General features: G+C 41.4%; 1 protein-coding gene across 19 annotated transcripts in view; it reads left to right on the top strand.

Annotated features, from left to right (window-relative positions):
* fnbp1b (formin binding protein 1b) overlaps nt 1–20,947 on the top strand; it is a 73,907-nt gene that overhangs the window by 4,325 nt on the left and 48,635 nt on the right. For 17 of the 19 annotated variants that reach the window (XM_079658262.1, XM_079658280.1, XM_079658278.1 and 14 more), the window contains exon 1: nt 18,401–18,457. The exons of 1 other annotated variant lie outside the window; for it this stretch is intronic. In XM_079658262.1, the coding sequence (XP_079514388.1) occupies nt 18,416–18,457 (42 nt within the window). In that variant the 5' untranslated portion in view covers nt 18,401–18,415. Of the gene's footprint in view, nt 1–17,335; nt 17,648–18,400; nt 18,458–20,947 lie in introns of those variants that run through there. One more of the 19 variants, XM_079658276.1, reaches the window with a different exon arrangement.

Genomic DNA, 20,947 nt, shown 5'->3' on the forward strand with positions numbered 1-20,947 from the left:
TGCAGAAGTAACAACATACTGATACCGTTTAGTAAAAAACATTAATTAATGCTTTGACAAGTCTGCAGACAGACGGCAGGAGAAAAACCTTTTAAAATGCGTGTTTTCTGAATGGAGATCGGATCGATCAGGCTAAGCTAACATTGTAGCTGCTCCGTCCAAACTCACAATAACGGCCTACAGACAAAAATAAACCATTGACTGTATTCGCCATTATAATCTGTGGTTTGCACTTGTTTAACTTTTGTCCAGTTTCTGAACAGATATGAGGAGCTGTGAGCTCTGTGTGCTAACAGCTAATGGCTGATGTTGTGGTTTTCTGGTTCAACGTCAGTGACGGCAGGCTGAGATCCTCACTGCTGATTGGCTACCGCGAGATCGTGTCACGCGAATTTGAAGCTCAAGCTGAAAAATGTTAACTCGAGCAGTTGTCGCGGCCGCCTCCAGTCGCCTCAATCGCGCCGCGGCATTCGCATCAACCGCTTCATGCGTGCCGTCGGAGCGAATTCGCGTCTGTCCGCGTTTCTGCATTGACTTTACATGTAATCGCGCCACCCCCAAAAATCGCATCGCGTCCGGTGTGAACGCACCATTACAGCCTTACTGCTGCAGGAAGGAACGACCCGTGATATATTTCTGTGAGACACCGCTGAATATAATAATATAACAGAAAGTTCCTCTCCTAAATCATTCAGATACAAAATTCTACTCAACATTATTATACTGAACTCAGGCGTTTAAAGGGAAAATCGACAATCTCAACTTGCTTTGATTGTGCTGTCTATATTTAGTTTAGTTTTCTGATAAATGAGATGAAGCGCCATTACAGATGTACGATTAGGCCCCTCACATTTTATCTTGCTCACTGTGGTTCCTCGCTGTTAACAGGAAACCAAATGATATGTCAGGAAGTAAAGTCACACTCGTTTCTCAACCTCTTACACACTCATCTTTCGCTCTGGTGAAGCAGTGCAAACCGGTCTTGCTGTGATATAGTACTGGTTTATAAAGTTAGAAGCATGGGATTTAAAGTTAATTTCAATAGAGACCTGTTATGGGAAGTCATGAGTAAAGCACCAGTCAGCTGATAGACTCCAAAATGCTGAATGCCTTCTGGGCAACATCACAGTAATGATTACAGTCTTCACCATCTACTTGGTGAAGACTGTGGGAATGTTAGCCGCCATTAAATGATGACCAACACTGAGCTGAGCTCTAACATTACAATCAAGGTGTCTTTTAGAAGTGTTGCAAAAGCATTGTTTGCTTAAAGAGACTCCAACTCTGACCTGACATTGAAAGAATGTTAAAGATCACGTGTATGCACAGTAAGGACCCCAAGCCCCTTAAAAAAAAACATGTACAAATGCAACCAAGAAACAAGGAAGTAAAATGTGGTTCAGACATGTGACTGTTTCTCAGCTGAACAGGGGGCAAAAAAACACCCAAAAAGGACTATTTTACAACTAACGACAGCGGCATCACACCTAAAATAACCACTCTAGATCGAATTAGCTGAGCTTGTTTTAGACATTTCGAAGAAAGGGAGACCGCAACATGACGGAAGTATTTCCTCTTGAGGGCTCAGGTGTCAGGTCTAGCTGGCACTGTACGCAGCAGAGGGCCAACGTTATTTTGTGGCACACACATAGACTAAATATCAACCATCCATAGTAGCTTGGAACACAAAAAAGGAAGTTAAACCTTGGTTCTCAGGTTTTACGTCAAACAAAGGGACTAGTACACCTTTCCATTATGACACACCTTGAATGTTTCACTTCTCTTGTGTGGCTGATTTGGGAACTGGATGTGAGCTACTTTTCTGGCAGTTGCACACAGGATCCCACTAAATGTTCTTTCTATAGGATGTAAAAGGATCTTGTCCTATCATACGACTTATTGATAAGGAAACATGGTTGAAACTTTTCTCAAAGAGCAGCAGCTTAAGGTAAGTTCAGATGCATCGGGGTCTTCGGCAGTAGCTTTAGGCAAATAGGTCGACATATTGCCCTTAACTGAACCATGCTTTGTTACATTAGTGTGTTACGGTGTTTGTTCTGCTCTAAAGTCGCAATGATCAGTAGATTCATCCAAGCAAGTTGCTAGACAGAAAAGTATTACCGACAATCTTTTATAATCGGTTCACCGTTAAATAATTTTTTCATTAAAAAATGCCAGTGATCTTTGATTTTATTTCACATTAGACTGACACAACATTTAAAGAAAACGTCTTTGACTCTATAAACCGGGCTGAACATTTTCCACCATTTTCTGACATGTTATAGATCAAACAATTAATTGAATAGCCTGAAGAATGAAATAATTGTTAATATAATAATTGTTAATTGTAGTATTCACACATTTTGAGTCGCAAATATCTGCCTTGCCTTTGGGGACAGCTTGAGAGATTTTCAATTGTAGGCACACTCTTCTCTGTTAACCATCGCCCTTTTGAGAAGGGAAAGTGCCATTGTCTGCAGAGGCTTTTTAAATGCCACTTGTTTCTCTCATGTCATTAACTGGGGCTCCAGACTTTTCCAGAGGGGAGCAGGCAGAAGTCTAAACCTCATGGTGTTGTTTTGTGGGGATGCATTCACAGCAGATATCAGGGAGGGTCTCCTGGTGGTCTCCTGGTGGTGTTCTTATGAAACAGCCAGTGTTAGATGGAGATTTCCTCTGTATTGTACCTCGACCCCCCCCGGGGTCAGCCTCCCCCCCTGCTGATTACTTGACATTCAGGCCACTTCCAGCACTGAAACCTGAGCTAGTTTGTTTCCCTCTGTCAGTGTGATGAAGTCAGGGGGGGTGTTCTGAGTCTGAAACCTTTAGCAGTCTACAACAGACATCCCTTCACCCCCCCATTACATCTTATACTCATCACCACCCACCTGCTGGCTCAGTGAGCCCTTAGAGAGGCCCTTATCTCTTCAGTCTTTGAACCTCCATCATGGTAAAGACTGCACCCCGGGGAGAGGACCAGAAAGAGAGGAGGGGTATTTCAATTGACACATGTAATACATGCAGATAAATGAAATAAAAAAAGGGATTCTCTCTTGTCTAATAAGGCTATCCTTGTTTGCTTGGGTTCTCAAAATACAGTTTGAAAGTAGTGTTGTTTTTGTAAAATACTTCAGTAACAAAATCAATATTTTGAAAGTACTTTAAATTATAAGATAAGGAAAGACCTTTCGGTACCACTTTACAATAAGACTGCCCTTATAAAGGGTTTACGAATAGTTTGTAATTAATTTATTAATTAGGTTGTGAACGCTTTATAAATCATTAATAAGCTTTTATAAGACTTGAGATAAACAGGGCAACTGGGACCGGTTGCTTGCCAATTAGTGAGCCCACATGTATCTGTACTGCTAAGTCTTATATTGGCTACCTAGCTTACTTTGTCGCCTTCATCAGCCGGCAGCCTTGGTATCTGTTGTTCACTGAGTTGATTCTCGCTAAGTAGCCAATATAAGGCCTAGTCATCTTGCCAAATAGTGAGCCAGTGTTGATGTATGAAAACTATGTTAGAACTGGTTTATAAATGGTTCTTAATGATGAATAAAGTGTTTACAACCTAATTATAAACCCTTTATGAATCCTTTATAAGGGTAGTCTTATTGTAAAGTGGTACCGACCTTTCTTACCTAAGCTAATTGACTATCCTCTGATATTTATATGTGGAGGTAGAAACTACAACATCAATCTGCCACTATATCTTAAAATGTAAGCAATATACAATTGTCATTGTCTCTTTAATTGGCTGCCTCTTTTCTCTTAACATTGTAGTATATGGAATATATTTGTGTTTGGTGGGACAAAACAAGATATTTAAAGACATCTCTTTTGACTGCAGAAATATGACAGATTTGTGTTGCTTCTAAAATGTGATGGATTTTTGTAGATTCTTTGTACACCAGTTTGTATCTTACCATAATAGTGCTCTTGCATCCCGATAGAAGGGCTCTGGGCCATTTAGTTATTGTATCCATGAAAAGGTGACTCAATCCTTTCAACCACATACCTACTGGTACAGGTACACTGTGGGCGTTTCTCAATGTCGAATACGCTTGCTTGGTAGCACATGTCTTCCAAGGCACTTCAGAAGCGAGGCAAGAATACTTCCTGGCATTCGGAAAACGAAGAGTGGAACAGGCGAGCAAATGTGCAGGTGTACGTCATATGAGAGGCCCCGCCTTACATTTTCCGCCACAGATTTGGGGAAATTGGTCCGTGCGCAAAGCATTGTGGGGATTTTAAGACCGCAGAGTCTACACATGTGCAGCCTCGAAATTTCTCGCTACGAAGTACGCCGGGCTCGGTAGAATTCCAAGTATGCTGGACATTGGAACAGTCCTTCGGCGGCACTCGATGACGTAGTATGCTTGAAATAGTGGCTCTGGAGCAGCTTTACTCGACATTGAGGAACACCCTGTGTGGCAACCTTTCATCTGGAATCATCATTGCCTCTTCTGGTATTTGTAAAGTCGCCCTCTAATCATTGCTGTGACTGTGACAGTGGATATTATACAGCTGCTGATCTCACACACACTCTGACATTTTGTCATCTGAGCCCCCTCCCCTTCCATGTTCTCCTAATGACTGTTATATTGTACTACATACTGTAGGTGTCATTCGTTCCTGAGGCTGTGTCAGCATTGAGTTTCCCTCCACAGAGTAATGGAGGAACATCAGCTCAGTGATCGTCTGCTCGGTTTTACGACTGTTCAAGGTGAAGGATGAACACAGGGCTACATCCTTTTTTCTCTGCAACATCTCCATTTCACCTGCTGATGCTTTCAGGCCTCAGTGCGCCTCATTGTGGAGGTCATTGTGTAGCTTGTAGTAGTGAAGTGATTGTGTTTGCATAGAATAAGAGAAGTAAGCAGTGAAAAAAGCCATAGAATTGGCAGAATATAATATTTGTTCATGAATTTTTTGTAGTATCATCTGTATCGCTTTCTGGCTATGATCATTTCCAGCAATATGACATATGCGCATGTATCAAGAACAATTAAAAAAAACAAATTTGGAGGTTTTATTCATTGGTTAATCATGATAAAGATTGATAATAATTAATGCTGTCAAAATTATCGCGTTAACGGCGGTAATTAATTTTGTGAATTAATTGCGTTAAAATATTTAACGCATTTAACGCATGTGCAGAATGGCTCGCCCCATACATCCCACCAGTGGCAGCGCCAGGGTATGGCTGTGGTAGGCTACACCCATACCAAGAAATGGCTTAGCCCCACCATGAAAAATGATGTTAATGTAAGCAAAATAAAGTCCGCCAACTCGCGCCGAGAATTGCACAGACAGCAGTTAGTAAGATTGATTTCAGTAGCCACTTGTCTGGAAATACCGAAGACCAGAAACGGTTTTGAAAACTTTTGTCACGTAGTGATGGTCTTCTCAATAGAACATCTTTGATAATGTTTTCTGGCCAATCAGAATCAAGATAACGGCGTGGTGTTGTTGCAGGAAGTCCCGACGGAGAATACTTTTGCTGTAGTGCATCTCTATGCAGTATACATCGATACAACATTACGTGTTGATAGAAATCAACACGTAATGTAATAAGACCCCACGGTTTGATGATTGATAGGTGTGTGGGCTGTCTTTCATTTTGACACACAGAACAATGTTATAATAAACATACATGCATACTGTATGTTAAATGGATATATCCGCCTTCTTTCATTTATCTTTCCATTCCTACAACAATATACATAAAGAAATGGCATATTTTGGACATAGTTCGAATGGTGATTAATCATGATTAATACATTTTTAAGCTGTGATTAATCTGATTAAAAATGTTAATCGTTTCACAGCCCTAATAATAATATGTTTATTTCATTACAAAAGAGTCTTGATCTTCTCTGCAATTAGGTAGGTGCACCCAAAAAAGTGTGTTTAATAGACAATTCATGAAATAAGTATGAAAGTATGGGCCGGAATTACATTTTGTGCATCCCTAGAAACAAGCTCATATCGTCCTGTACACAACAACTAATAAACATTTAGTGTGTGAAGTAAATGTTACATGTTTGGACTGAATGCAAAGATAGTTTTATTTTAATACCGATTTGACATCTGGAGTATTTGGTCAGTGTGTGTTTATTATCCCTAAAGAGCACATAGTGATAGCCCAGATGTACGCGTGGTGAAGAACTAAAGATACTGTTGCACATTTTATTAGCTCTGGTATCTCAATCCTCCATCTGTCCTCTATGGTGATCATCAAGCCAGGGAATGTTTGAGGCCAGACCGTGGGTTTGCTGCTTGTGGGACAGTGCTGGTCTGTTTTTTTTCTTCCTAAAATCTCAGGGAGGAGAAGATGTCATACCCGATGTGGTCAGTGGACATTGTGGGCACCATGTGAAGCGTTTTGTATGTAGCAGTTACTTTACGGCTGCTTGATGTGAAATGATTCAAAGCCATAAAGAAAACAGGCTTGTGCAGCCATGCAGTTACACACTTGTCTCCCACTGCTTAAGAATATTTTAACTGCTGGAGAAATGACCAGCTTTCACTCCAGCAGCCCACTCTTGCCTTTTTTCACATTTCCTCATTTGCTCCTTTTTTTTCTCAATACAGCTTTCATCACTCTGACTCACTCCCCTCTCCTGTAATTGCCTCTGTGAAACCGATGGATACCGAGCTCGTCCTCAGTTAACTTTCTTCTTCTAGATTTCTCAGCTTTGTTCTCTCACAGTGAGAGAATCACATTGTTGTGATTATTGAGAGGCTGTGTGGGCTTGAGGAGGCTTCTTGGCATCATACTACATCATTGTGGTCTGTTAGTGCTCTCCAATCTGCAGGACGTCAAAACCTATTTGCTTCAGCAGGATTATCCATCTTCATTTAGACGTTTTTTATGATAGAGACTGGATATTTATCAATGTACATGATGGCTGGAGTTTTTGATTGTATTAGTGAATTGTTTAGGCAGTTAAAGGCATTTGGTTTAATATCTATCACTTCCTCTGGGGTTCTGGCTGTGTTCCCTCTCCAACACACACAGTAGACACACTACAAATATTAACCTGAAAATGAGCATAATATGTCCTCTTTAATACGTTTCCATGGTTTAAGAGTATGCTGTTACTACATTGAAATAGAAAACACTGGGTGACACATGAAAATGCAAATCTAGGTTTCTCTAAGATGAGGTTCCAGCTTGAAGCCTCTTAAGAAATGTTTACTCATATCCTGAGATGAGACATGTCAGGGTGGAGTTAAAGTGCTGCCACCCAATTCAGAGAATTGCTTCCAGGAAAAACCCAAAGATATTTCAGCTCATTTTGATGATTCGGTGAATAGACTTGCTTACCAAGTCATTTGAGATGTCTCCCCTCCATAAAGGATCGTGAATATTTATAGCATCAGCATACAACTCTTTTGTTGTTAGCAAGAGAGAATAGCTACAGACTCAAAGTGCTTGTGTGTTTTTAGAAGGTTCATCTGTTGGCTTCTCTGACGGTAGAACAAAAGAAGCCAATAATCTAAAATAGCAGAGAGAGAAGATGAAGAAGATGATCAGACATAATGTCGCCCACCCCTAAAGCTTAACTCCATATATTTAAGTGTCTTATTCCATAACTGGCGAAGGCAACCTTAGGCATTATGCCACCATTGTGGTAGCTAAACCAAGGGGTAGTTAGTGTTCAAAAGAGCTTTTTGAGGAAAGTTGAAGTACACTCTCATTCACATGCTAAATGAACTCTTTCACAGCCATTTCAGTTCCACAACCTGTCATTTAAGCTAGCTTGATTCATTCAAAAGAAGTGCATTTCCTATGAAAGAGATTGGTGGAAAATTGGGTTTATGATTTCAACTCTGATGTGGAAATGTCATAAAGATGGCAGCCTTCTTGTAAAGTGCTCTTATAATTAAAATGTCCTGATAATTGGACAATTTTGATAAAAGGAATACAATTAAAGATCTTTTAGATATTTAATTTGATGTTGTGTCAAAATGAAACCAAATTGTACCTTAATGTAGATATCACACTGACTCGCAAGAAATGGCACTTGATATGAAAAGGTTGCCTACCCCTGTTATTTAAGACCATTTAGTTTAAAGTCAAATATCCCTCACTTAATTTGAGTAGGGGAGGGTTCTCTTCATCATAGATTTAGCCATGCTAGTTTATCTGAGTTAACATCAGCAGACCTTTTCAGCGAAATACAATGCTCTGGTTAAAAATAGCAAACCCTACTCATTGGCTGTACCAGCTGCACTTGGCTGCATGGCTTTAATCTTACTTTATGCCTTTCTGCAGTATCTAAATTGAATAAGAAGTGTATGAGAAGGGGTAACACTGCACCAGGAACCCAGAAAAGTAGTACCACACTCCTGTATTCCTAGAGAGGAAACAAGAGAAGAAAAATGCAATACATTGTTGGCACAAAGCCAGATGAGCTAATCCTCAAGGGAGAGATTTGACTCTGGCCATCTGAAGCGGAGTTGTTAAAGTGTGGAGGCAGAGAGTAGAGAGCCATGGCGAGAAGAGAAGCCTTGCATCAGGCGGACAGAAACAGGCAGCTCGGCGTCACTCAGATCTATTTATGAACTGAAGCCGTGAGCAACACACACAGTTGGGTCTGAGTGCAAAACTCATTTTAATCTAGTCTCTCATTTACCACCATCATGTTGGCCTGCAGGCTTAATTATATGCTAGTGCAGTTTGTTTGTATGTTTTTTCCCATCAAGTTCCTCGGCAGCTGTGTGATTAAAAGAATGACAGCTATTGGCAAGGAAGTATAGTAATCACAAAGGTAGTATTTTGACTTTTTGAGCAAGAGAACCTGCAGTTATTATACGTTCAAATCATGGTTATTCTTCAGCGGAAAAAGGACTGCCGGAGACATGCACATAGCTTGAGTGCCATGGCAATAGACTCACCTGAACCATGTACAGTACCATGAGGGGACAGCTGAGCAGGGAGACACTGAACACAGTGTTGACTCGCCCCTCAAGCGTTAATCCCTTCCCAGTAACACGGGCACAGTAACTCATTGATATAGAAAGGATCTTTTAGGGGTAAAGTGATCTTTAAAGGCCCCATTTCATGGCCATTTCTACTGATCATAATTCCATTGTTGAGGTATACACACCCGCAGCCTGCAGCTGAGAAGAGATTGAGTGTGTGTGTGTGAGGAAGGTAAACGTAACGGCTCCGTGGACGTAGCGTAACGGCTCCACGGATTGGTCCATCTTGACCAATCCACGGAGGGGTCGTCGTTACGTCACTTGGTTCCCGGAAGAAAAAATTGAGAAAATCTCCAACGAGGCGTTTTGGGGCAGCAGGTATTTTCTGTGTTAGAGTTTTACTCCCTACAGGGTTTACTTTGAGGGTTGGTGACTCTTCATACCGTTTACATGCAGAAAAACCTTCATAACACATAAGGGGACGGGTAATAACCGGAAAAGCATGACATGGAACCTTTAACATGTTTTATGCCATTACTTAATATTTACCCGCTTGATATTGGAGTCTGATACTGCTGTCTAGGAGTCGGGAAAATCGGATATCAATATTTTAGCTTCCAATATTTTTTGATTACGTTATCACATAACAGACAAGTTAGCAGGTTGGAATATAAAGTCCACTGAAGTCTGGTAACTTTTATTTATTTAGCCAAAGCTTTGATTCAGTCAGACAGTGTCGTTGTACTGATACAGATTAATTTCTCCATAAATAACCCCCCTTTTTTCACCCCTTCATATCCATCAAAGTGTTATCAAGCTTATGGGTTATCTCAGTCAAATCTGGATTACTTTATCTATCACTGAATTAACTACCCAATATCTTGCCAAGTTGTAGCAGTTTACTTTATAAAGACTCATTGCGGTTCTCTCATATTAAGTTCAATACCTTTAGTTTCATTCCAGAGAATGTGTTATATAAGATTTAAAGAGCTTTATCCCCCCCAAAAGGACAAAAACAGCTCAACAAGAACAATGGCTAAAGTGTGTTTTCTGGCCTGGCAGGATTAATCCACAGAGCCACGGCGTCCTATTGGGTGGCTCAAGTAGTAAGGAGGGAGGTGTAGTAATCAGATTAATGGTCATTTTATCAAGCTCTGTGCTGGAACTCGCAACATATGTGGTGGTCGCTCTCATTGTACCTTTAGTTCTGTGCTCTATTGGTGAATTTGTTCTTCACATACCAGGAAATTGGAAATATTTGGCTCCAATATTTGCATTACTATGTCCAGGATCTTAAATCTGTGAACACTGCTTTGCTAAATCAAGACTTCTTCTCTCGTGTTGTACTCCTCGAGATGGATTAACTTGGTCCGGAGCTTGTTTTTTCCACTTTGTTGTTGCATGAAAACTGTCACAATGTTGCGCAGAAAAAGTGAGTTTTTCATTTCCCTGGACAATGTTCGTTCTGGGAAATCTGAAACGGAGGAGCAAAAGGAAGAGCAGCAGCTGAGTCCTTATGAAGAGTATCTGCAGGTGCTACTGCAAATGAAGATGACTAGTGAAGTAAGTGAGCAGAGACATTGTTGATTTTTGAAAATGTACTCCTGTAATTTAAATTAGCATTATTAGTCAGGCAATAAAGGCTGTGGTCGTTGAAACAAATTACAAGGAGCACTTGTTAGATGGCAGCTTTTTAAACTTTTACAAGGGCGGAGAACAATGCTGCAGTAAAAGTTTCTTTTTGAGACCATGAATGAGTTGACTACCCTTCCCGTTACTATGACTCACAACTGAGAGGCGGCAACTTCCTGTTGCTTAACCGTTGAAAGAAGGGCTGGTCTTTCTAATCAAGTGAACCAATTACTCATACATGAAGCTGCTCTGGACCAATATGCTAAGAGGTAGTGGCGGGATTAAACGGTACAGGGGTCTTGCACAGGCAGGCAAGGAGAAGACATGTTTTATGGACAGGGAAGCATGATACACGTGTGTATACACCAACACACATTCTTAGATTTCAGACCGGCAGAGGAGTTGTTTCTATAAATATCTGCATGGCATGCAAACAAGCGCTCTTACACATAAGGTCACCCACTGCCCAAAACAGCTGCTCATATCTTGCAGAGCGTTGTTGTGTGTACATACATGTGTGCGTTTCACAGTGGGCATGTGTTTGTTTTGTACATTCAGAGGAATATTTTGCATGAATATCATTACCTAACATCAGGCAGTTGGTAACTGATCCTTGTCAGTGGGAGTGTCTGAAAATGTAAGTCTACTTGTTAGTGATGGGTCAGTATTGAGGTCAAATACAGTAATCCAGCCTCAAATGAGTGTATGGTGCACCAAAGATACTAAAACCAAACATGTAATAAACTTACCTCGCAGTTTGATATGTGTATGGCCCCATTGGCTTATTTTCATAGTGATAATTGCCTGCTGATTTTTTTTCTTCGGTCGATAAAAGGTCTGGGTTGGACATTCTAAAAAATGGTTCCAAGTCAAAGATGATGTCACTGATGTCTTGTTTTGCCATTGAAAACCCAAAAGTATTCATTTGGAAATCTCCATATTCAAGAAGCTGAAAATAGAATTTCCTGACATTTTTGCACGGAAAATCACATGATCATCAAGGTAGTTGTCGTTATTATTTCCATCAATTGTCTACTTGATTGGCCCTCTTATAATTCCAGCTCTTGTTGCTTCTTTTGCTTTCATGTGTGAAATTGCCACTCATGGTGGGTGGTAGGTGGCTGAGAAACACTTCTTGCCCTTTAATAGGCCAAAGAGAAATAGCTTAGAGCAGCATTAAGCAGCCATGCCTCATCGCTCGGTGTTTATGTGTGTGCACGAGCGTGTTGGTGTGCGTGAGGCTACTGTCCTATTTCATGGTACTCCTCTCTGACACATGGGTTAATACACCGGGCTGTGGAGCCATTGTTCCGCCCCGCTGTCTTCTACAAAGCGCAGTGTGTGTTCCAGAGAGGGTTTGGCATCTCCCCCAAATATTTGTTCTCCCTGCAGGACGCCCACCGTCCTGAGCCACAGTGGAGCGTGCATTGACCCACTCATGGAGGACAGTAGATTCATCTCTCTGGTGTCTGCCATGGTCTGCAAGAATCATGGATCATTAATTACTAGAACAACTCCATAGCATTAGACGTTTTCTGCCGCCATGGTTTAATCACGGAGGCTGGGCTAGTTTTGAGAACAATTGGGCTACTTGTTTATGATTTTATTTGGCAGACACTCACAGCCTAATGACCACGTTTGGATGAATGCTCTCTCCTCCTCACCCCCCTCATCTCACTGCAGTTTGGGCTTTGTTAGCTAACAAGTGTCCTGCAATAACACCTTCATGTTTACCGTAATAGTTCCAATAGACAAGCGCATCAAAACTTTGCAGTGTAGTCAGTCACTGAATTCAAATTCCATGGCCATTTTTGTAATTAGAAACGTTATCAAGTGGTAAAAACAAAGTTATCTTATCTGAATACTTTAGGAATTGTAAACCTCAGAGAAGTACTTAAACTTCAATTTTCAATGGAATCCGAAATAATATATTAAGCAACCAATTTTTTGTGATGTCTTTACATAATCCTGATAATATGTGATCTCTTACGACCCACATCTGATACAAAAACACACTTAAAACTTCTATTATAACTCTTTAAACTAAGTAGGTATAGGTTTCACATTAATTCCTTCCACTATAGTTTCTGTCACACCATTTTTCTTTCTTAAATCTTAATCAACAAATGTGGACTCCAGGTCATTATACTCGCCTTGGGACAGTAAAGTTTCAGTCTGTCCTACTGTCCTACTCCACACACTTAGCCATTCAACAAAGACAAAGGGATCTGAAGGCCTCTTGTCCTATTGTCCTTCCTCCAGAACATTTGTTTAATTTCCTTTGTCTCCTCAGGTTTCCTGTCAGACGTCATATAGATACCACTGACACAACCTGAAAGCTTGAAGTGAAGTTAGGGGAGTTAGAAATTTAGTTGTGAGAGCTTGAAGACCACTTTTGGAAAGTTAAATATTTTTTGTTTTTAGTCAGCGAAGCAATGACGGCAACAGAGCAACATTGAAGAAGGGCTGAACCACATAAGTTTCCTAATGTCTTACCAGCAGTATGCATTATTTAAAGTATTACACACAGATTTGCAAATGTGGAAGAATTAATAATTGTCTTAATTTACATATTTGTACCTTATTAGTCAGTGGTGTCCTATTCATCCCCCCCCACCAATGAAACGACTCACTTCCTCCTCTTCTTTTGTGTTTTAATGGCAAATTGATTTTGTGATCACCAGAGCAGCGCACTGACCTCTGCAGATGTGGCAGAGCTGCAATAAAGAAAGCAGTGGACCCCGGAGCGATTTTGAAGAGGTTTTAAAAGCAGTGCATTGTTATTGAAAATGTTCAGTTCACACTGCTCCTCACTTTCTTTCTGTTGATGTGTCTTTATCCACGTTTTCAATATCTTGCCTTTAATCCACACTAAAATAACAATGACCGTTAATAGCTCTTGAAGGCAATGACAAGTAGAATAAGACTTGGTCAGATCATGGCTGAAAATGTTCTTGCATAGCAGCTTTTTTTGCAACAAAGACAAAACATTGAAAGGTGCAGTATTATGTAAGGCCCAGCGGTCCTTGGGACATTTATGGTCAGGTCAGAGAACACTTCTTCTACATGCTCCATTTATTTCAGACTCTGTGTCTTTAAAACCAGCTGAGGATTTAAAAAAAGCATCAGCAGTAGAGTTAGTATTAGTAGTGCTATTACTCTCTACTGCCTTCTGTGGTGGAGGGCAGAAGGAACAGGAAGACATTAGGGCTCAACGATTAATCCATTTTAAATCGAAATCGCAATTTTAAATGATGAGATTATCAAAGTCTTGTGTGTCAGTCATCCACACCAATCAGAAGTACTGTGCTCCACATGTATCAGCCATTGTTAACCAATCAGAAGTGGCCCATGATAGAAGGTGATAGACGGATTGATCCAATCACCTGCCAAGTATTTTTGAAAGTGCCTGCCCTTTCCAAATGGCTTCCAATGGAGCTTTCCTTGATGGTTTGGTGAAACAAAGAATCTGAGTCAGGTTAGTGATGCTCCATCACATGTTAATCTATTACAGGGTGAATCTTAAACTGAAGCTTGACTTTAAAGCAACCCAACGGAAGTTTCATGTAAGTTTAGTTCTTTCACTCATAGCTCGGGCTGTGGGGGTGCTAGAGACGGGAGCATGTTGATGCGACCTTCCTAGCCGGAGATATGGCCGCATTTTGCAATAAACTTCCGTTAAGTCGCTTAAAAACAAATATCGCAAATCGAATCACAATCGCAATATTTGTCAGAGAAATCGCAATTAGATTATTTCCCCAAATCGTGCAGCCCTAGAAGACATACAAATAACCTAGCTGCTGTTATGGTTACATCACTGCCTTCTGGACAATAAAGAACACACAGACAGGTACAGATGCTGGTGTCGTGTTTAAGGAAGAGGAGTTATCAGTTCAGATCAAAGTCAAATGTTACAGTACAATACATTTCGTAGTTAGATTACAACATTGTACTCGGTAGTAGCACATTTCAATATCAGATATTCAGTTGCTGTAAGGTTTACACTTTTTACAGTTGCATTCCTAAATGGTACACAAACAAATACATGAAAGCATTTACAGTAAGGTACATGCAAAGTTGGCAAAAGAGTCAGAAGGTAGGACAAAATATATAATAATAAAAAAAGAGATGAAGAGCTTCATGGCAAAAACAAACAAATAAAACAAAAAAACAGTATAAGGTTAAATCATTTAATTAAGATCAAGTCAGAATAAAATCGAGCAGTAGTAGCATGAATAAACTAGTGAAACAATGTGGTAAAAGTGTGTTTGTTGCTATATTCTGCTACGTGAGAACAGAGGACTCCTCTATGTTGTAGGGATGAAGGTCAAAGGGCCGTCAGTGTGGATGGAAAGAAGAGATTTGATCTGGATTGGTAAATAACGTGCATTAGTTCAGATTAACTAACAGTCTAATACATTAAACTGCAGCATAATCTGCATCAGCAGTTGGGAAAGGTGGGGGAGGGGGGGGGTCAGGGGGCTGATCCTTAAACAGGCATGTATTTGTTTTCCTACTGAACATATGGACAGACGACATATATTTAGTAACTGCTAAGTGTCTGCTTTGTTCTCCGTTTGAACCTGTTCCCAATTTCCTGGATAATAAAAAATATTTAGCTGCACGGTTTTATTTATTTTCCTCCATGTACTAGCACACCACTACATGCATCAGGGTGAGTGGGATTGTCCTGAAATAACAAGCAGACAGGGGCGGGTTGGTTTCCTGCAGGGACCCCCCCCCCCCCCCCAGCCCCCTCCTGCAGGAGCGAGGTCAGGTGTCAGAGGCCGCACATGACAGAAGGGAAGTTTGAAGCTGGAGTTATTAGTCTTCAGTACGGGGGGGCCCTCGGAGGGGGTTTACAGAATTCCTTTGCATGTTTGAATATGAGTGCACTGTGGCAGAACACCTGACACTATCATTTACATGCAGTGCAGAATGAAGTTACTGAATTCATTAAACATGTTTGGAAATTCATATATTCCTACTGACATTATTTTCCTATTGCTTTACAGAGGAGGGGGGCCGGGGGGAGTCATTTAGTCTTTACCTCTGTCTTTAGTTTTGAAATATTTCTATTCATAGTAAAGATCATAGCCTGAAATATAGCTCAATTGGAATGGATTTATATCAAATGTGTGGTTTTCTTCAGGGTATGGTTACTTATTGTTTCAAATGGGAGAACGTTGTCTTGCGTCAATACCAAACATCACAATATAAGTAAATAGGAAAACACATGCAAACTTTAGCCTTAGATAAAACTATCAAACTGTCCCAGGTTATGAGAGAAACTCACACCATCACTTCAGCATCATTCTAAAGGCCCGGACACACCAAGGCGATTTTGGCCTTCGATGGGCGTCAGGCTGACGATGAGCTCCGACACGCCCTACTCAGATTGGTGTGTCCTGCACCGTCGTGTCTTTTCAGCCATGCCGACATCTTTTCGGCCAAAAAAACGGCAGTCGGCCAAAGGCTGTCGGCCAAAGAAATCACTATGATTGGCTGTTCAGCTTAGCGAATCAGTGCATGAGAAGCGAAACGGAAGTGAGAGACCCAAACAAACTATTAAGAAGGCAAATCTGATATTTCATTTAGCTCCAGCTCTCGACACAGGTTCGGGAAAGCCCCATGAGCTTCTCGCTGTAGAGTGAAAATGGAACGCACACGCTATTTGTTGTTTGTTTATATCATGCAGTCTGTCTTCCGGTTGTTGCCTCTTTTGAATGACAAATACACACTACCGCCGCCTGCTGGTAAGGAGAATTATTGCCACTCACGCATGCGCAGTTCGTACGGGCTTCTTGGCCGTCGGCTGAAGTCTTTGCGGTGTGTTCCAGTGCGACACATGGCCAAAACGCAGAGACGCGAGGCGACACAACAGTCGGGGGTCCGTCTGTGTCAGTTCTTTGGTGTCAGCTTGGTGTGTCCGGGCCTTTACTCAACATTTCAATTAATTCTCATTCTCAATTAACTATTATTGTCTGTTCAATAAAACGTAAACAAATAACGTTTCAACTTACTAGTTGACCAAACATGGAAAACCCAACAATATCTACAAAAAAGTACTCGCATATGTGAATTTCTGCTCGGGGCGTGATTAAACAATGACCAAAATAGTATGGATTGACTATTCCTCCCCCACTTCACATGCTTTTCTGCTTTACTTTGCTCACAGATTTCTCTCATTGGATCTGTTTTCCGTTGCTAGTGCCAAATCACTTGCAGAATGCACAATAATCTGTACAGGGCTAGTCATTGTTGAAGGCAGGAGGTTAATGTAATACAGCAGGCAGACTATGTAATGTATGCTCTCATCTGACACACTTTCACATAATGTGTTGTTGTCTTTGATACTCGCCCCACTCAGACTCATCATTTATTAATCAGCTCTTTCCCTTGGAGGTGGAGAAAAGCTTTGTTGATGACTTTTCCATTTTTTCCTCGAGCAACTTCTATCCCATCTGATGTTAGCGATGATGAGCTTGGAATGACTCGTCGTGTCTCGGTTCATAAAGTGTATTTCATAAAGGCTATACTTTTATATGAAATATGGTAAAGTGTAGGGTTTATGAGGCCCCAGCAGCAGTATGACACCCCCCCCTTCCCTTATATGTAATCCCCTCCCATATAATCCCGCCTCTTCTGTCATTTCTGCTCCTCTCAACCCCCCTCCCTCTGCTTTTCCCCTCTCTCTCTCCCCATCCCACTTCCTCCACCTTACGCCTGATGGAGCATTCAGCCTGAATGCTGTGTGCAGCCGTGGCCTCATATCAGTGTGTTATGTGTGTGTGAGGGATCCAGAGCTGCATCGCTTCCTCTCCTGCTTTCTGGAATTGTTCTCCTCAAAGACAATCTGGAATGACTTGCTACCACTGTGCAGTTTCTTTGTTAGCGCGAGGGGTCAGCGGACATTGTTCCCCACTCTAATCTGCCTTTCTAATCTGAAACTGTGGATGTAGCCTAACCTCAGCCTATTGTGCTGCTTTGGAGTTGGTGTTGGATGTACATTTTTTGGATTAAGATATTTTAAAGGGGTATACATTCCACACTGGATAAAATGGTGCCCCAAAAAAAGGTAATGTGAGTTTTGTGTGTGTGGAGGAGTGATTTTGTGAAAGAGGAGGGTTTCATGTGCATGGTGTAGCAGCAGTGATGTTGGTTGATTTCCAAGAAGGGTTGTTGCCTATGTGATAATGAAGCAAATGCTGTTTTAATTGGCACACAGATCTGAGAGTGAGCATGCTTTTGGGAATTAAAGGGAAGGGAAGGAGAGCTATTTTGCAGAATCAACAAATAGGAGTCTTGGGGGTAGAGAAACTGAGAAAAGAAAAACAAGTGACTAGACTGAGAAGTTATCAAAATAAAGGTTCTTATTGTTAGGTTTCATCTTGTCATTCTTATAATGAATAGTTGGTTGATTGTTCATTGACTAACAATAGGAAGTCCCTCTCATTGGAAGTTCTCCATTGTTGTCTTTGTGTGCTTCAATTGGGAGACGTTTAGCCTGACTGCAGCTTTAAAGGTGTTTGAACGATGTCATCAAACTTAGGACATGTGACTCAATACAAATAGAATAGTATATTAAGATGTTGTATATTGCATGCCTTAATTCTAATAAAAAGTCAGTTAAAGAAGTGTTGCACAGAGGCCTAAATGTAACACTCAAACTTTTCATCACCACAACCGCTTCCTGTGTCTTTGATATGAAAATGCTCTTTGTGCAGAGAGGTTCCCAGCAGTCGTAGAGTTCATTCTCAGAGAATCAGACAAACCTTTTTAGAGCTGGTGCTTCACTTGCTTAGTGTGCAGTGCTAGAGGGACTGTCAGCTGGAAGACTTCAGACATGGTGGAGGAGAGGATGGGGGACTGTTGGAGCTACACCAAGGTTGTTTTTTATGTTTATCTTCAAAACCAAGCTATGGTCATTTGGAAGAAGCCGTATGGTTGTCAGTGGAGATTAGCTGTTTCATGTGTGTGTGTTGATGAAATGCTTTTTTCTGAACTGATGGATTTCTAGACGTGACCTCAGCCAACTAGAGGCTCATTTTTTCCTCACAAGTCAGGAAGAGATCATGATTAATGAGTTCAGCTGCCCCAACAGCTGTATTTGGTTATCAGTAGTGTAGGCTGTGAGGGCCTGTTTTTACTATGAACTACACTCAATCCTCCAACTTCCCTTTGAGATGGGATTAGGGGAACCGATTGAAATTCACTTCTACGACTTCCAATGATGGGCCGCTGTAGGCCAGGGAATGCCCCCTTTGAAGGGGTTAGATGTTTGAACTGTTGCCATGAGAGCAGGTTAGCTGCACGTTGACAACACATTGACTGACACACATAGCATGGTTGCTTTGGCTGAAAGAAAGCCAATGGAGAATATTTACACAACATGAGGATAACTTCAATCTTTAGAAGATTGGTAACAATGTGTCACTAGGGTCAGGTAATATATCAATATTGTATTGTTATTAGGGATGTAACGATACCAAAGACTCACGGTACGGTAATACCGCGATAACAAGTCCACGGTACGATATTTATCGCGATATATTGAAGGAAAAAACAATTCTAAAAAAGAAAACACTTTTTTTTTTTATACTCCAAAATGTTTTCTTTATTAAATAATAAATCTGATTTGTACAGTATTTTAGTATAGTAGTACATTTAAAGTGTCAAAACAGTAACAGACTGGAACAAGAACAAGTACTACCAAACAAAAGTATGCATTTTCTTTGTGCAAATAAAAAAGAACATTCAATAATCAGACCCTGCAATAAAATAGATTTCAAGTAACTCAACTCAAACTCTCTCTCACTCACTCATCAGACAGGTTTTTTTTCAGGAAGATGAGCATGTCAACATTTCCAGGTAGAAGCTGGGATCTTTGGGCGTTTACAATATCCCCTGCTGTGGAAAAAACTCTCTCACTCGGCACTGATGTGGCTGGGACAGAGAGCTATGCTTTGGCCATGGGGGACAGCAGTGGGTAAGACTTTGCATTGTCTCTCCACCACTTGAGAGGACAGTCAGAGAGTAAAATAGAGGTCGCTTTGCGGTACAAGTCAATTTCAGCCTCAATACCAGTGTTGTGCTGTGCGACGTGCACTTCTTTACTGAAAGACTCCCCAAGGAGATCTTCGAGTGCTGTCTTTTTGGAAGGAGGAGATTGTTCCTCAGCGTCATGTGCTCTTTTCCCTTCTGTTTCACTAGGGTTCTATGCAAGCAAGCAGAGGTAGAAAAAAAATGTCTTATCTTTCTTTTCACAAAAACAACAGAGGCAAACACACCTTACGTTATCTGAAAAAGTTACACAGACACAAAAAGAATATTTAAATATGTACCTGGTTCTGCATCTGTGTGGCTTTCAACTTCAGCCTGTCGAAAACGTCCTCCCTCTGACTGTCATTTAGCTGGTGCAAGCTCCGGAACCGGGGGTCCAACGCAGTGCTCTCTTGCAGAAACTTGTTTTGCTCCCCTTGGTATCTGTCTGTAAAGTCCTTCAGTATGGCTCTCTTCATTTGGGCGATGGTGGAGGAGTCCTCATCGCACTGTGCCATGCTTTGCTCTATCATGTGCTTGAGGGGCACAATGAGAGAGACTGTAGGTCGAGACTCATCGCACAGCACGGTGGTTGCTTTTTTCAGCGGTGAGAGAAGCCGAACCATGTCCTCGGCGTCCGTGATGTCAGCTGGTTCAAGAGTGTCTATCTCGCGTGCGTTGCGCCTGACTTCAGCACTGAGTAGCGTTGCAGCGATAGCTTGTTGTTGCTCCAGGTAGCGCTCGAGCATGTGAAGCGAGCTGTTCCATCTTGTGACCACATCCATGATGAGTTTATGCGCAGGCAGGTTTAACATTCCCTGTTTGGTGGCCAGCACAGCTGTGGCAGTTGAACTGCGGTGAAAAAACGCAGCTACACGCCTCACTCTACCAAGCAGACGGCTTGCCCGGTTTACGTTCAAACCCGCTTTTGAAGCGAGGTTTAAAGTGTGGGCAAAACACTTTATGTGTGGGGAAAGACCGGCCTCTCTCATCGCTACATCCATATTCCTTGCGTTGTCTGTTACGACAGCAATGCCTTGATTATTGTTGAGTCCCCACTCCAAAACAGCAGATTTGAACACCTCAGCTATGTTGAGTCCAGTGTGTGATGTGAAAAGAGGCCGTGTCTCTAAAACAAAACTTTTAATTTCCCATTCGCTGGTCATAACATGAGCCGTGACTGTAATATAGCTCTGCGTAGCTCGTGAAGTCCACCCATCTGTTGTTATTGAGATGCACTCTGCTTCTTTGAGGCTCTGTGTCACTTTAGCTTTTGTCTCTTGGTACAGAGCGGGTAGCACTGTTCGACTAAAGTATGGCTGTGATGGAATGGCAT

The sequence above is a fragment of the Notothenia rossii genome (assembly GCF_949606895.1).
Source record: "Notothenia rossii genome assembly, chromosome: 11".
Classification (NCBI taxonomy): domain Eukaryota; kingdom Metazoa; phylum Chordata; class Actinopteri; order Perciformes; family Nototheniidae; genus Notothenia; species Notothenia rossii.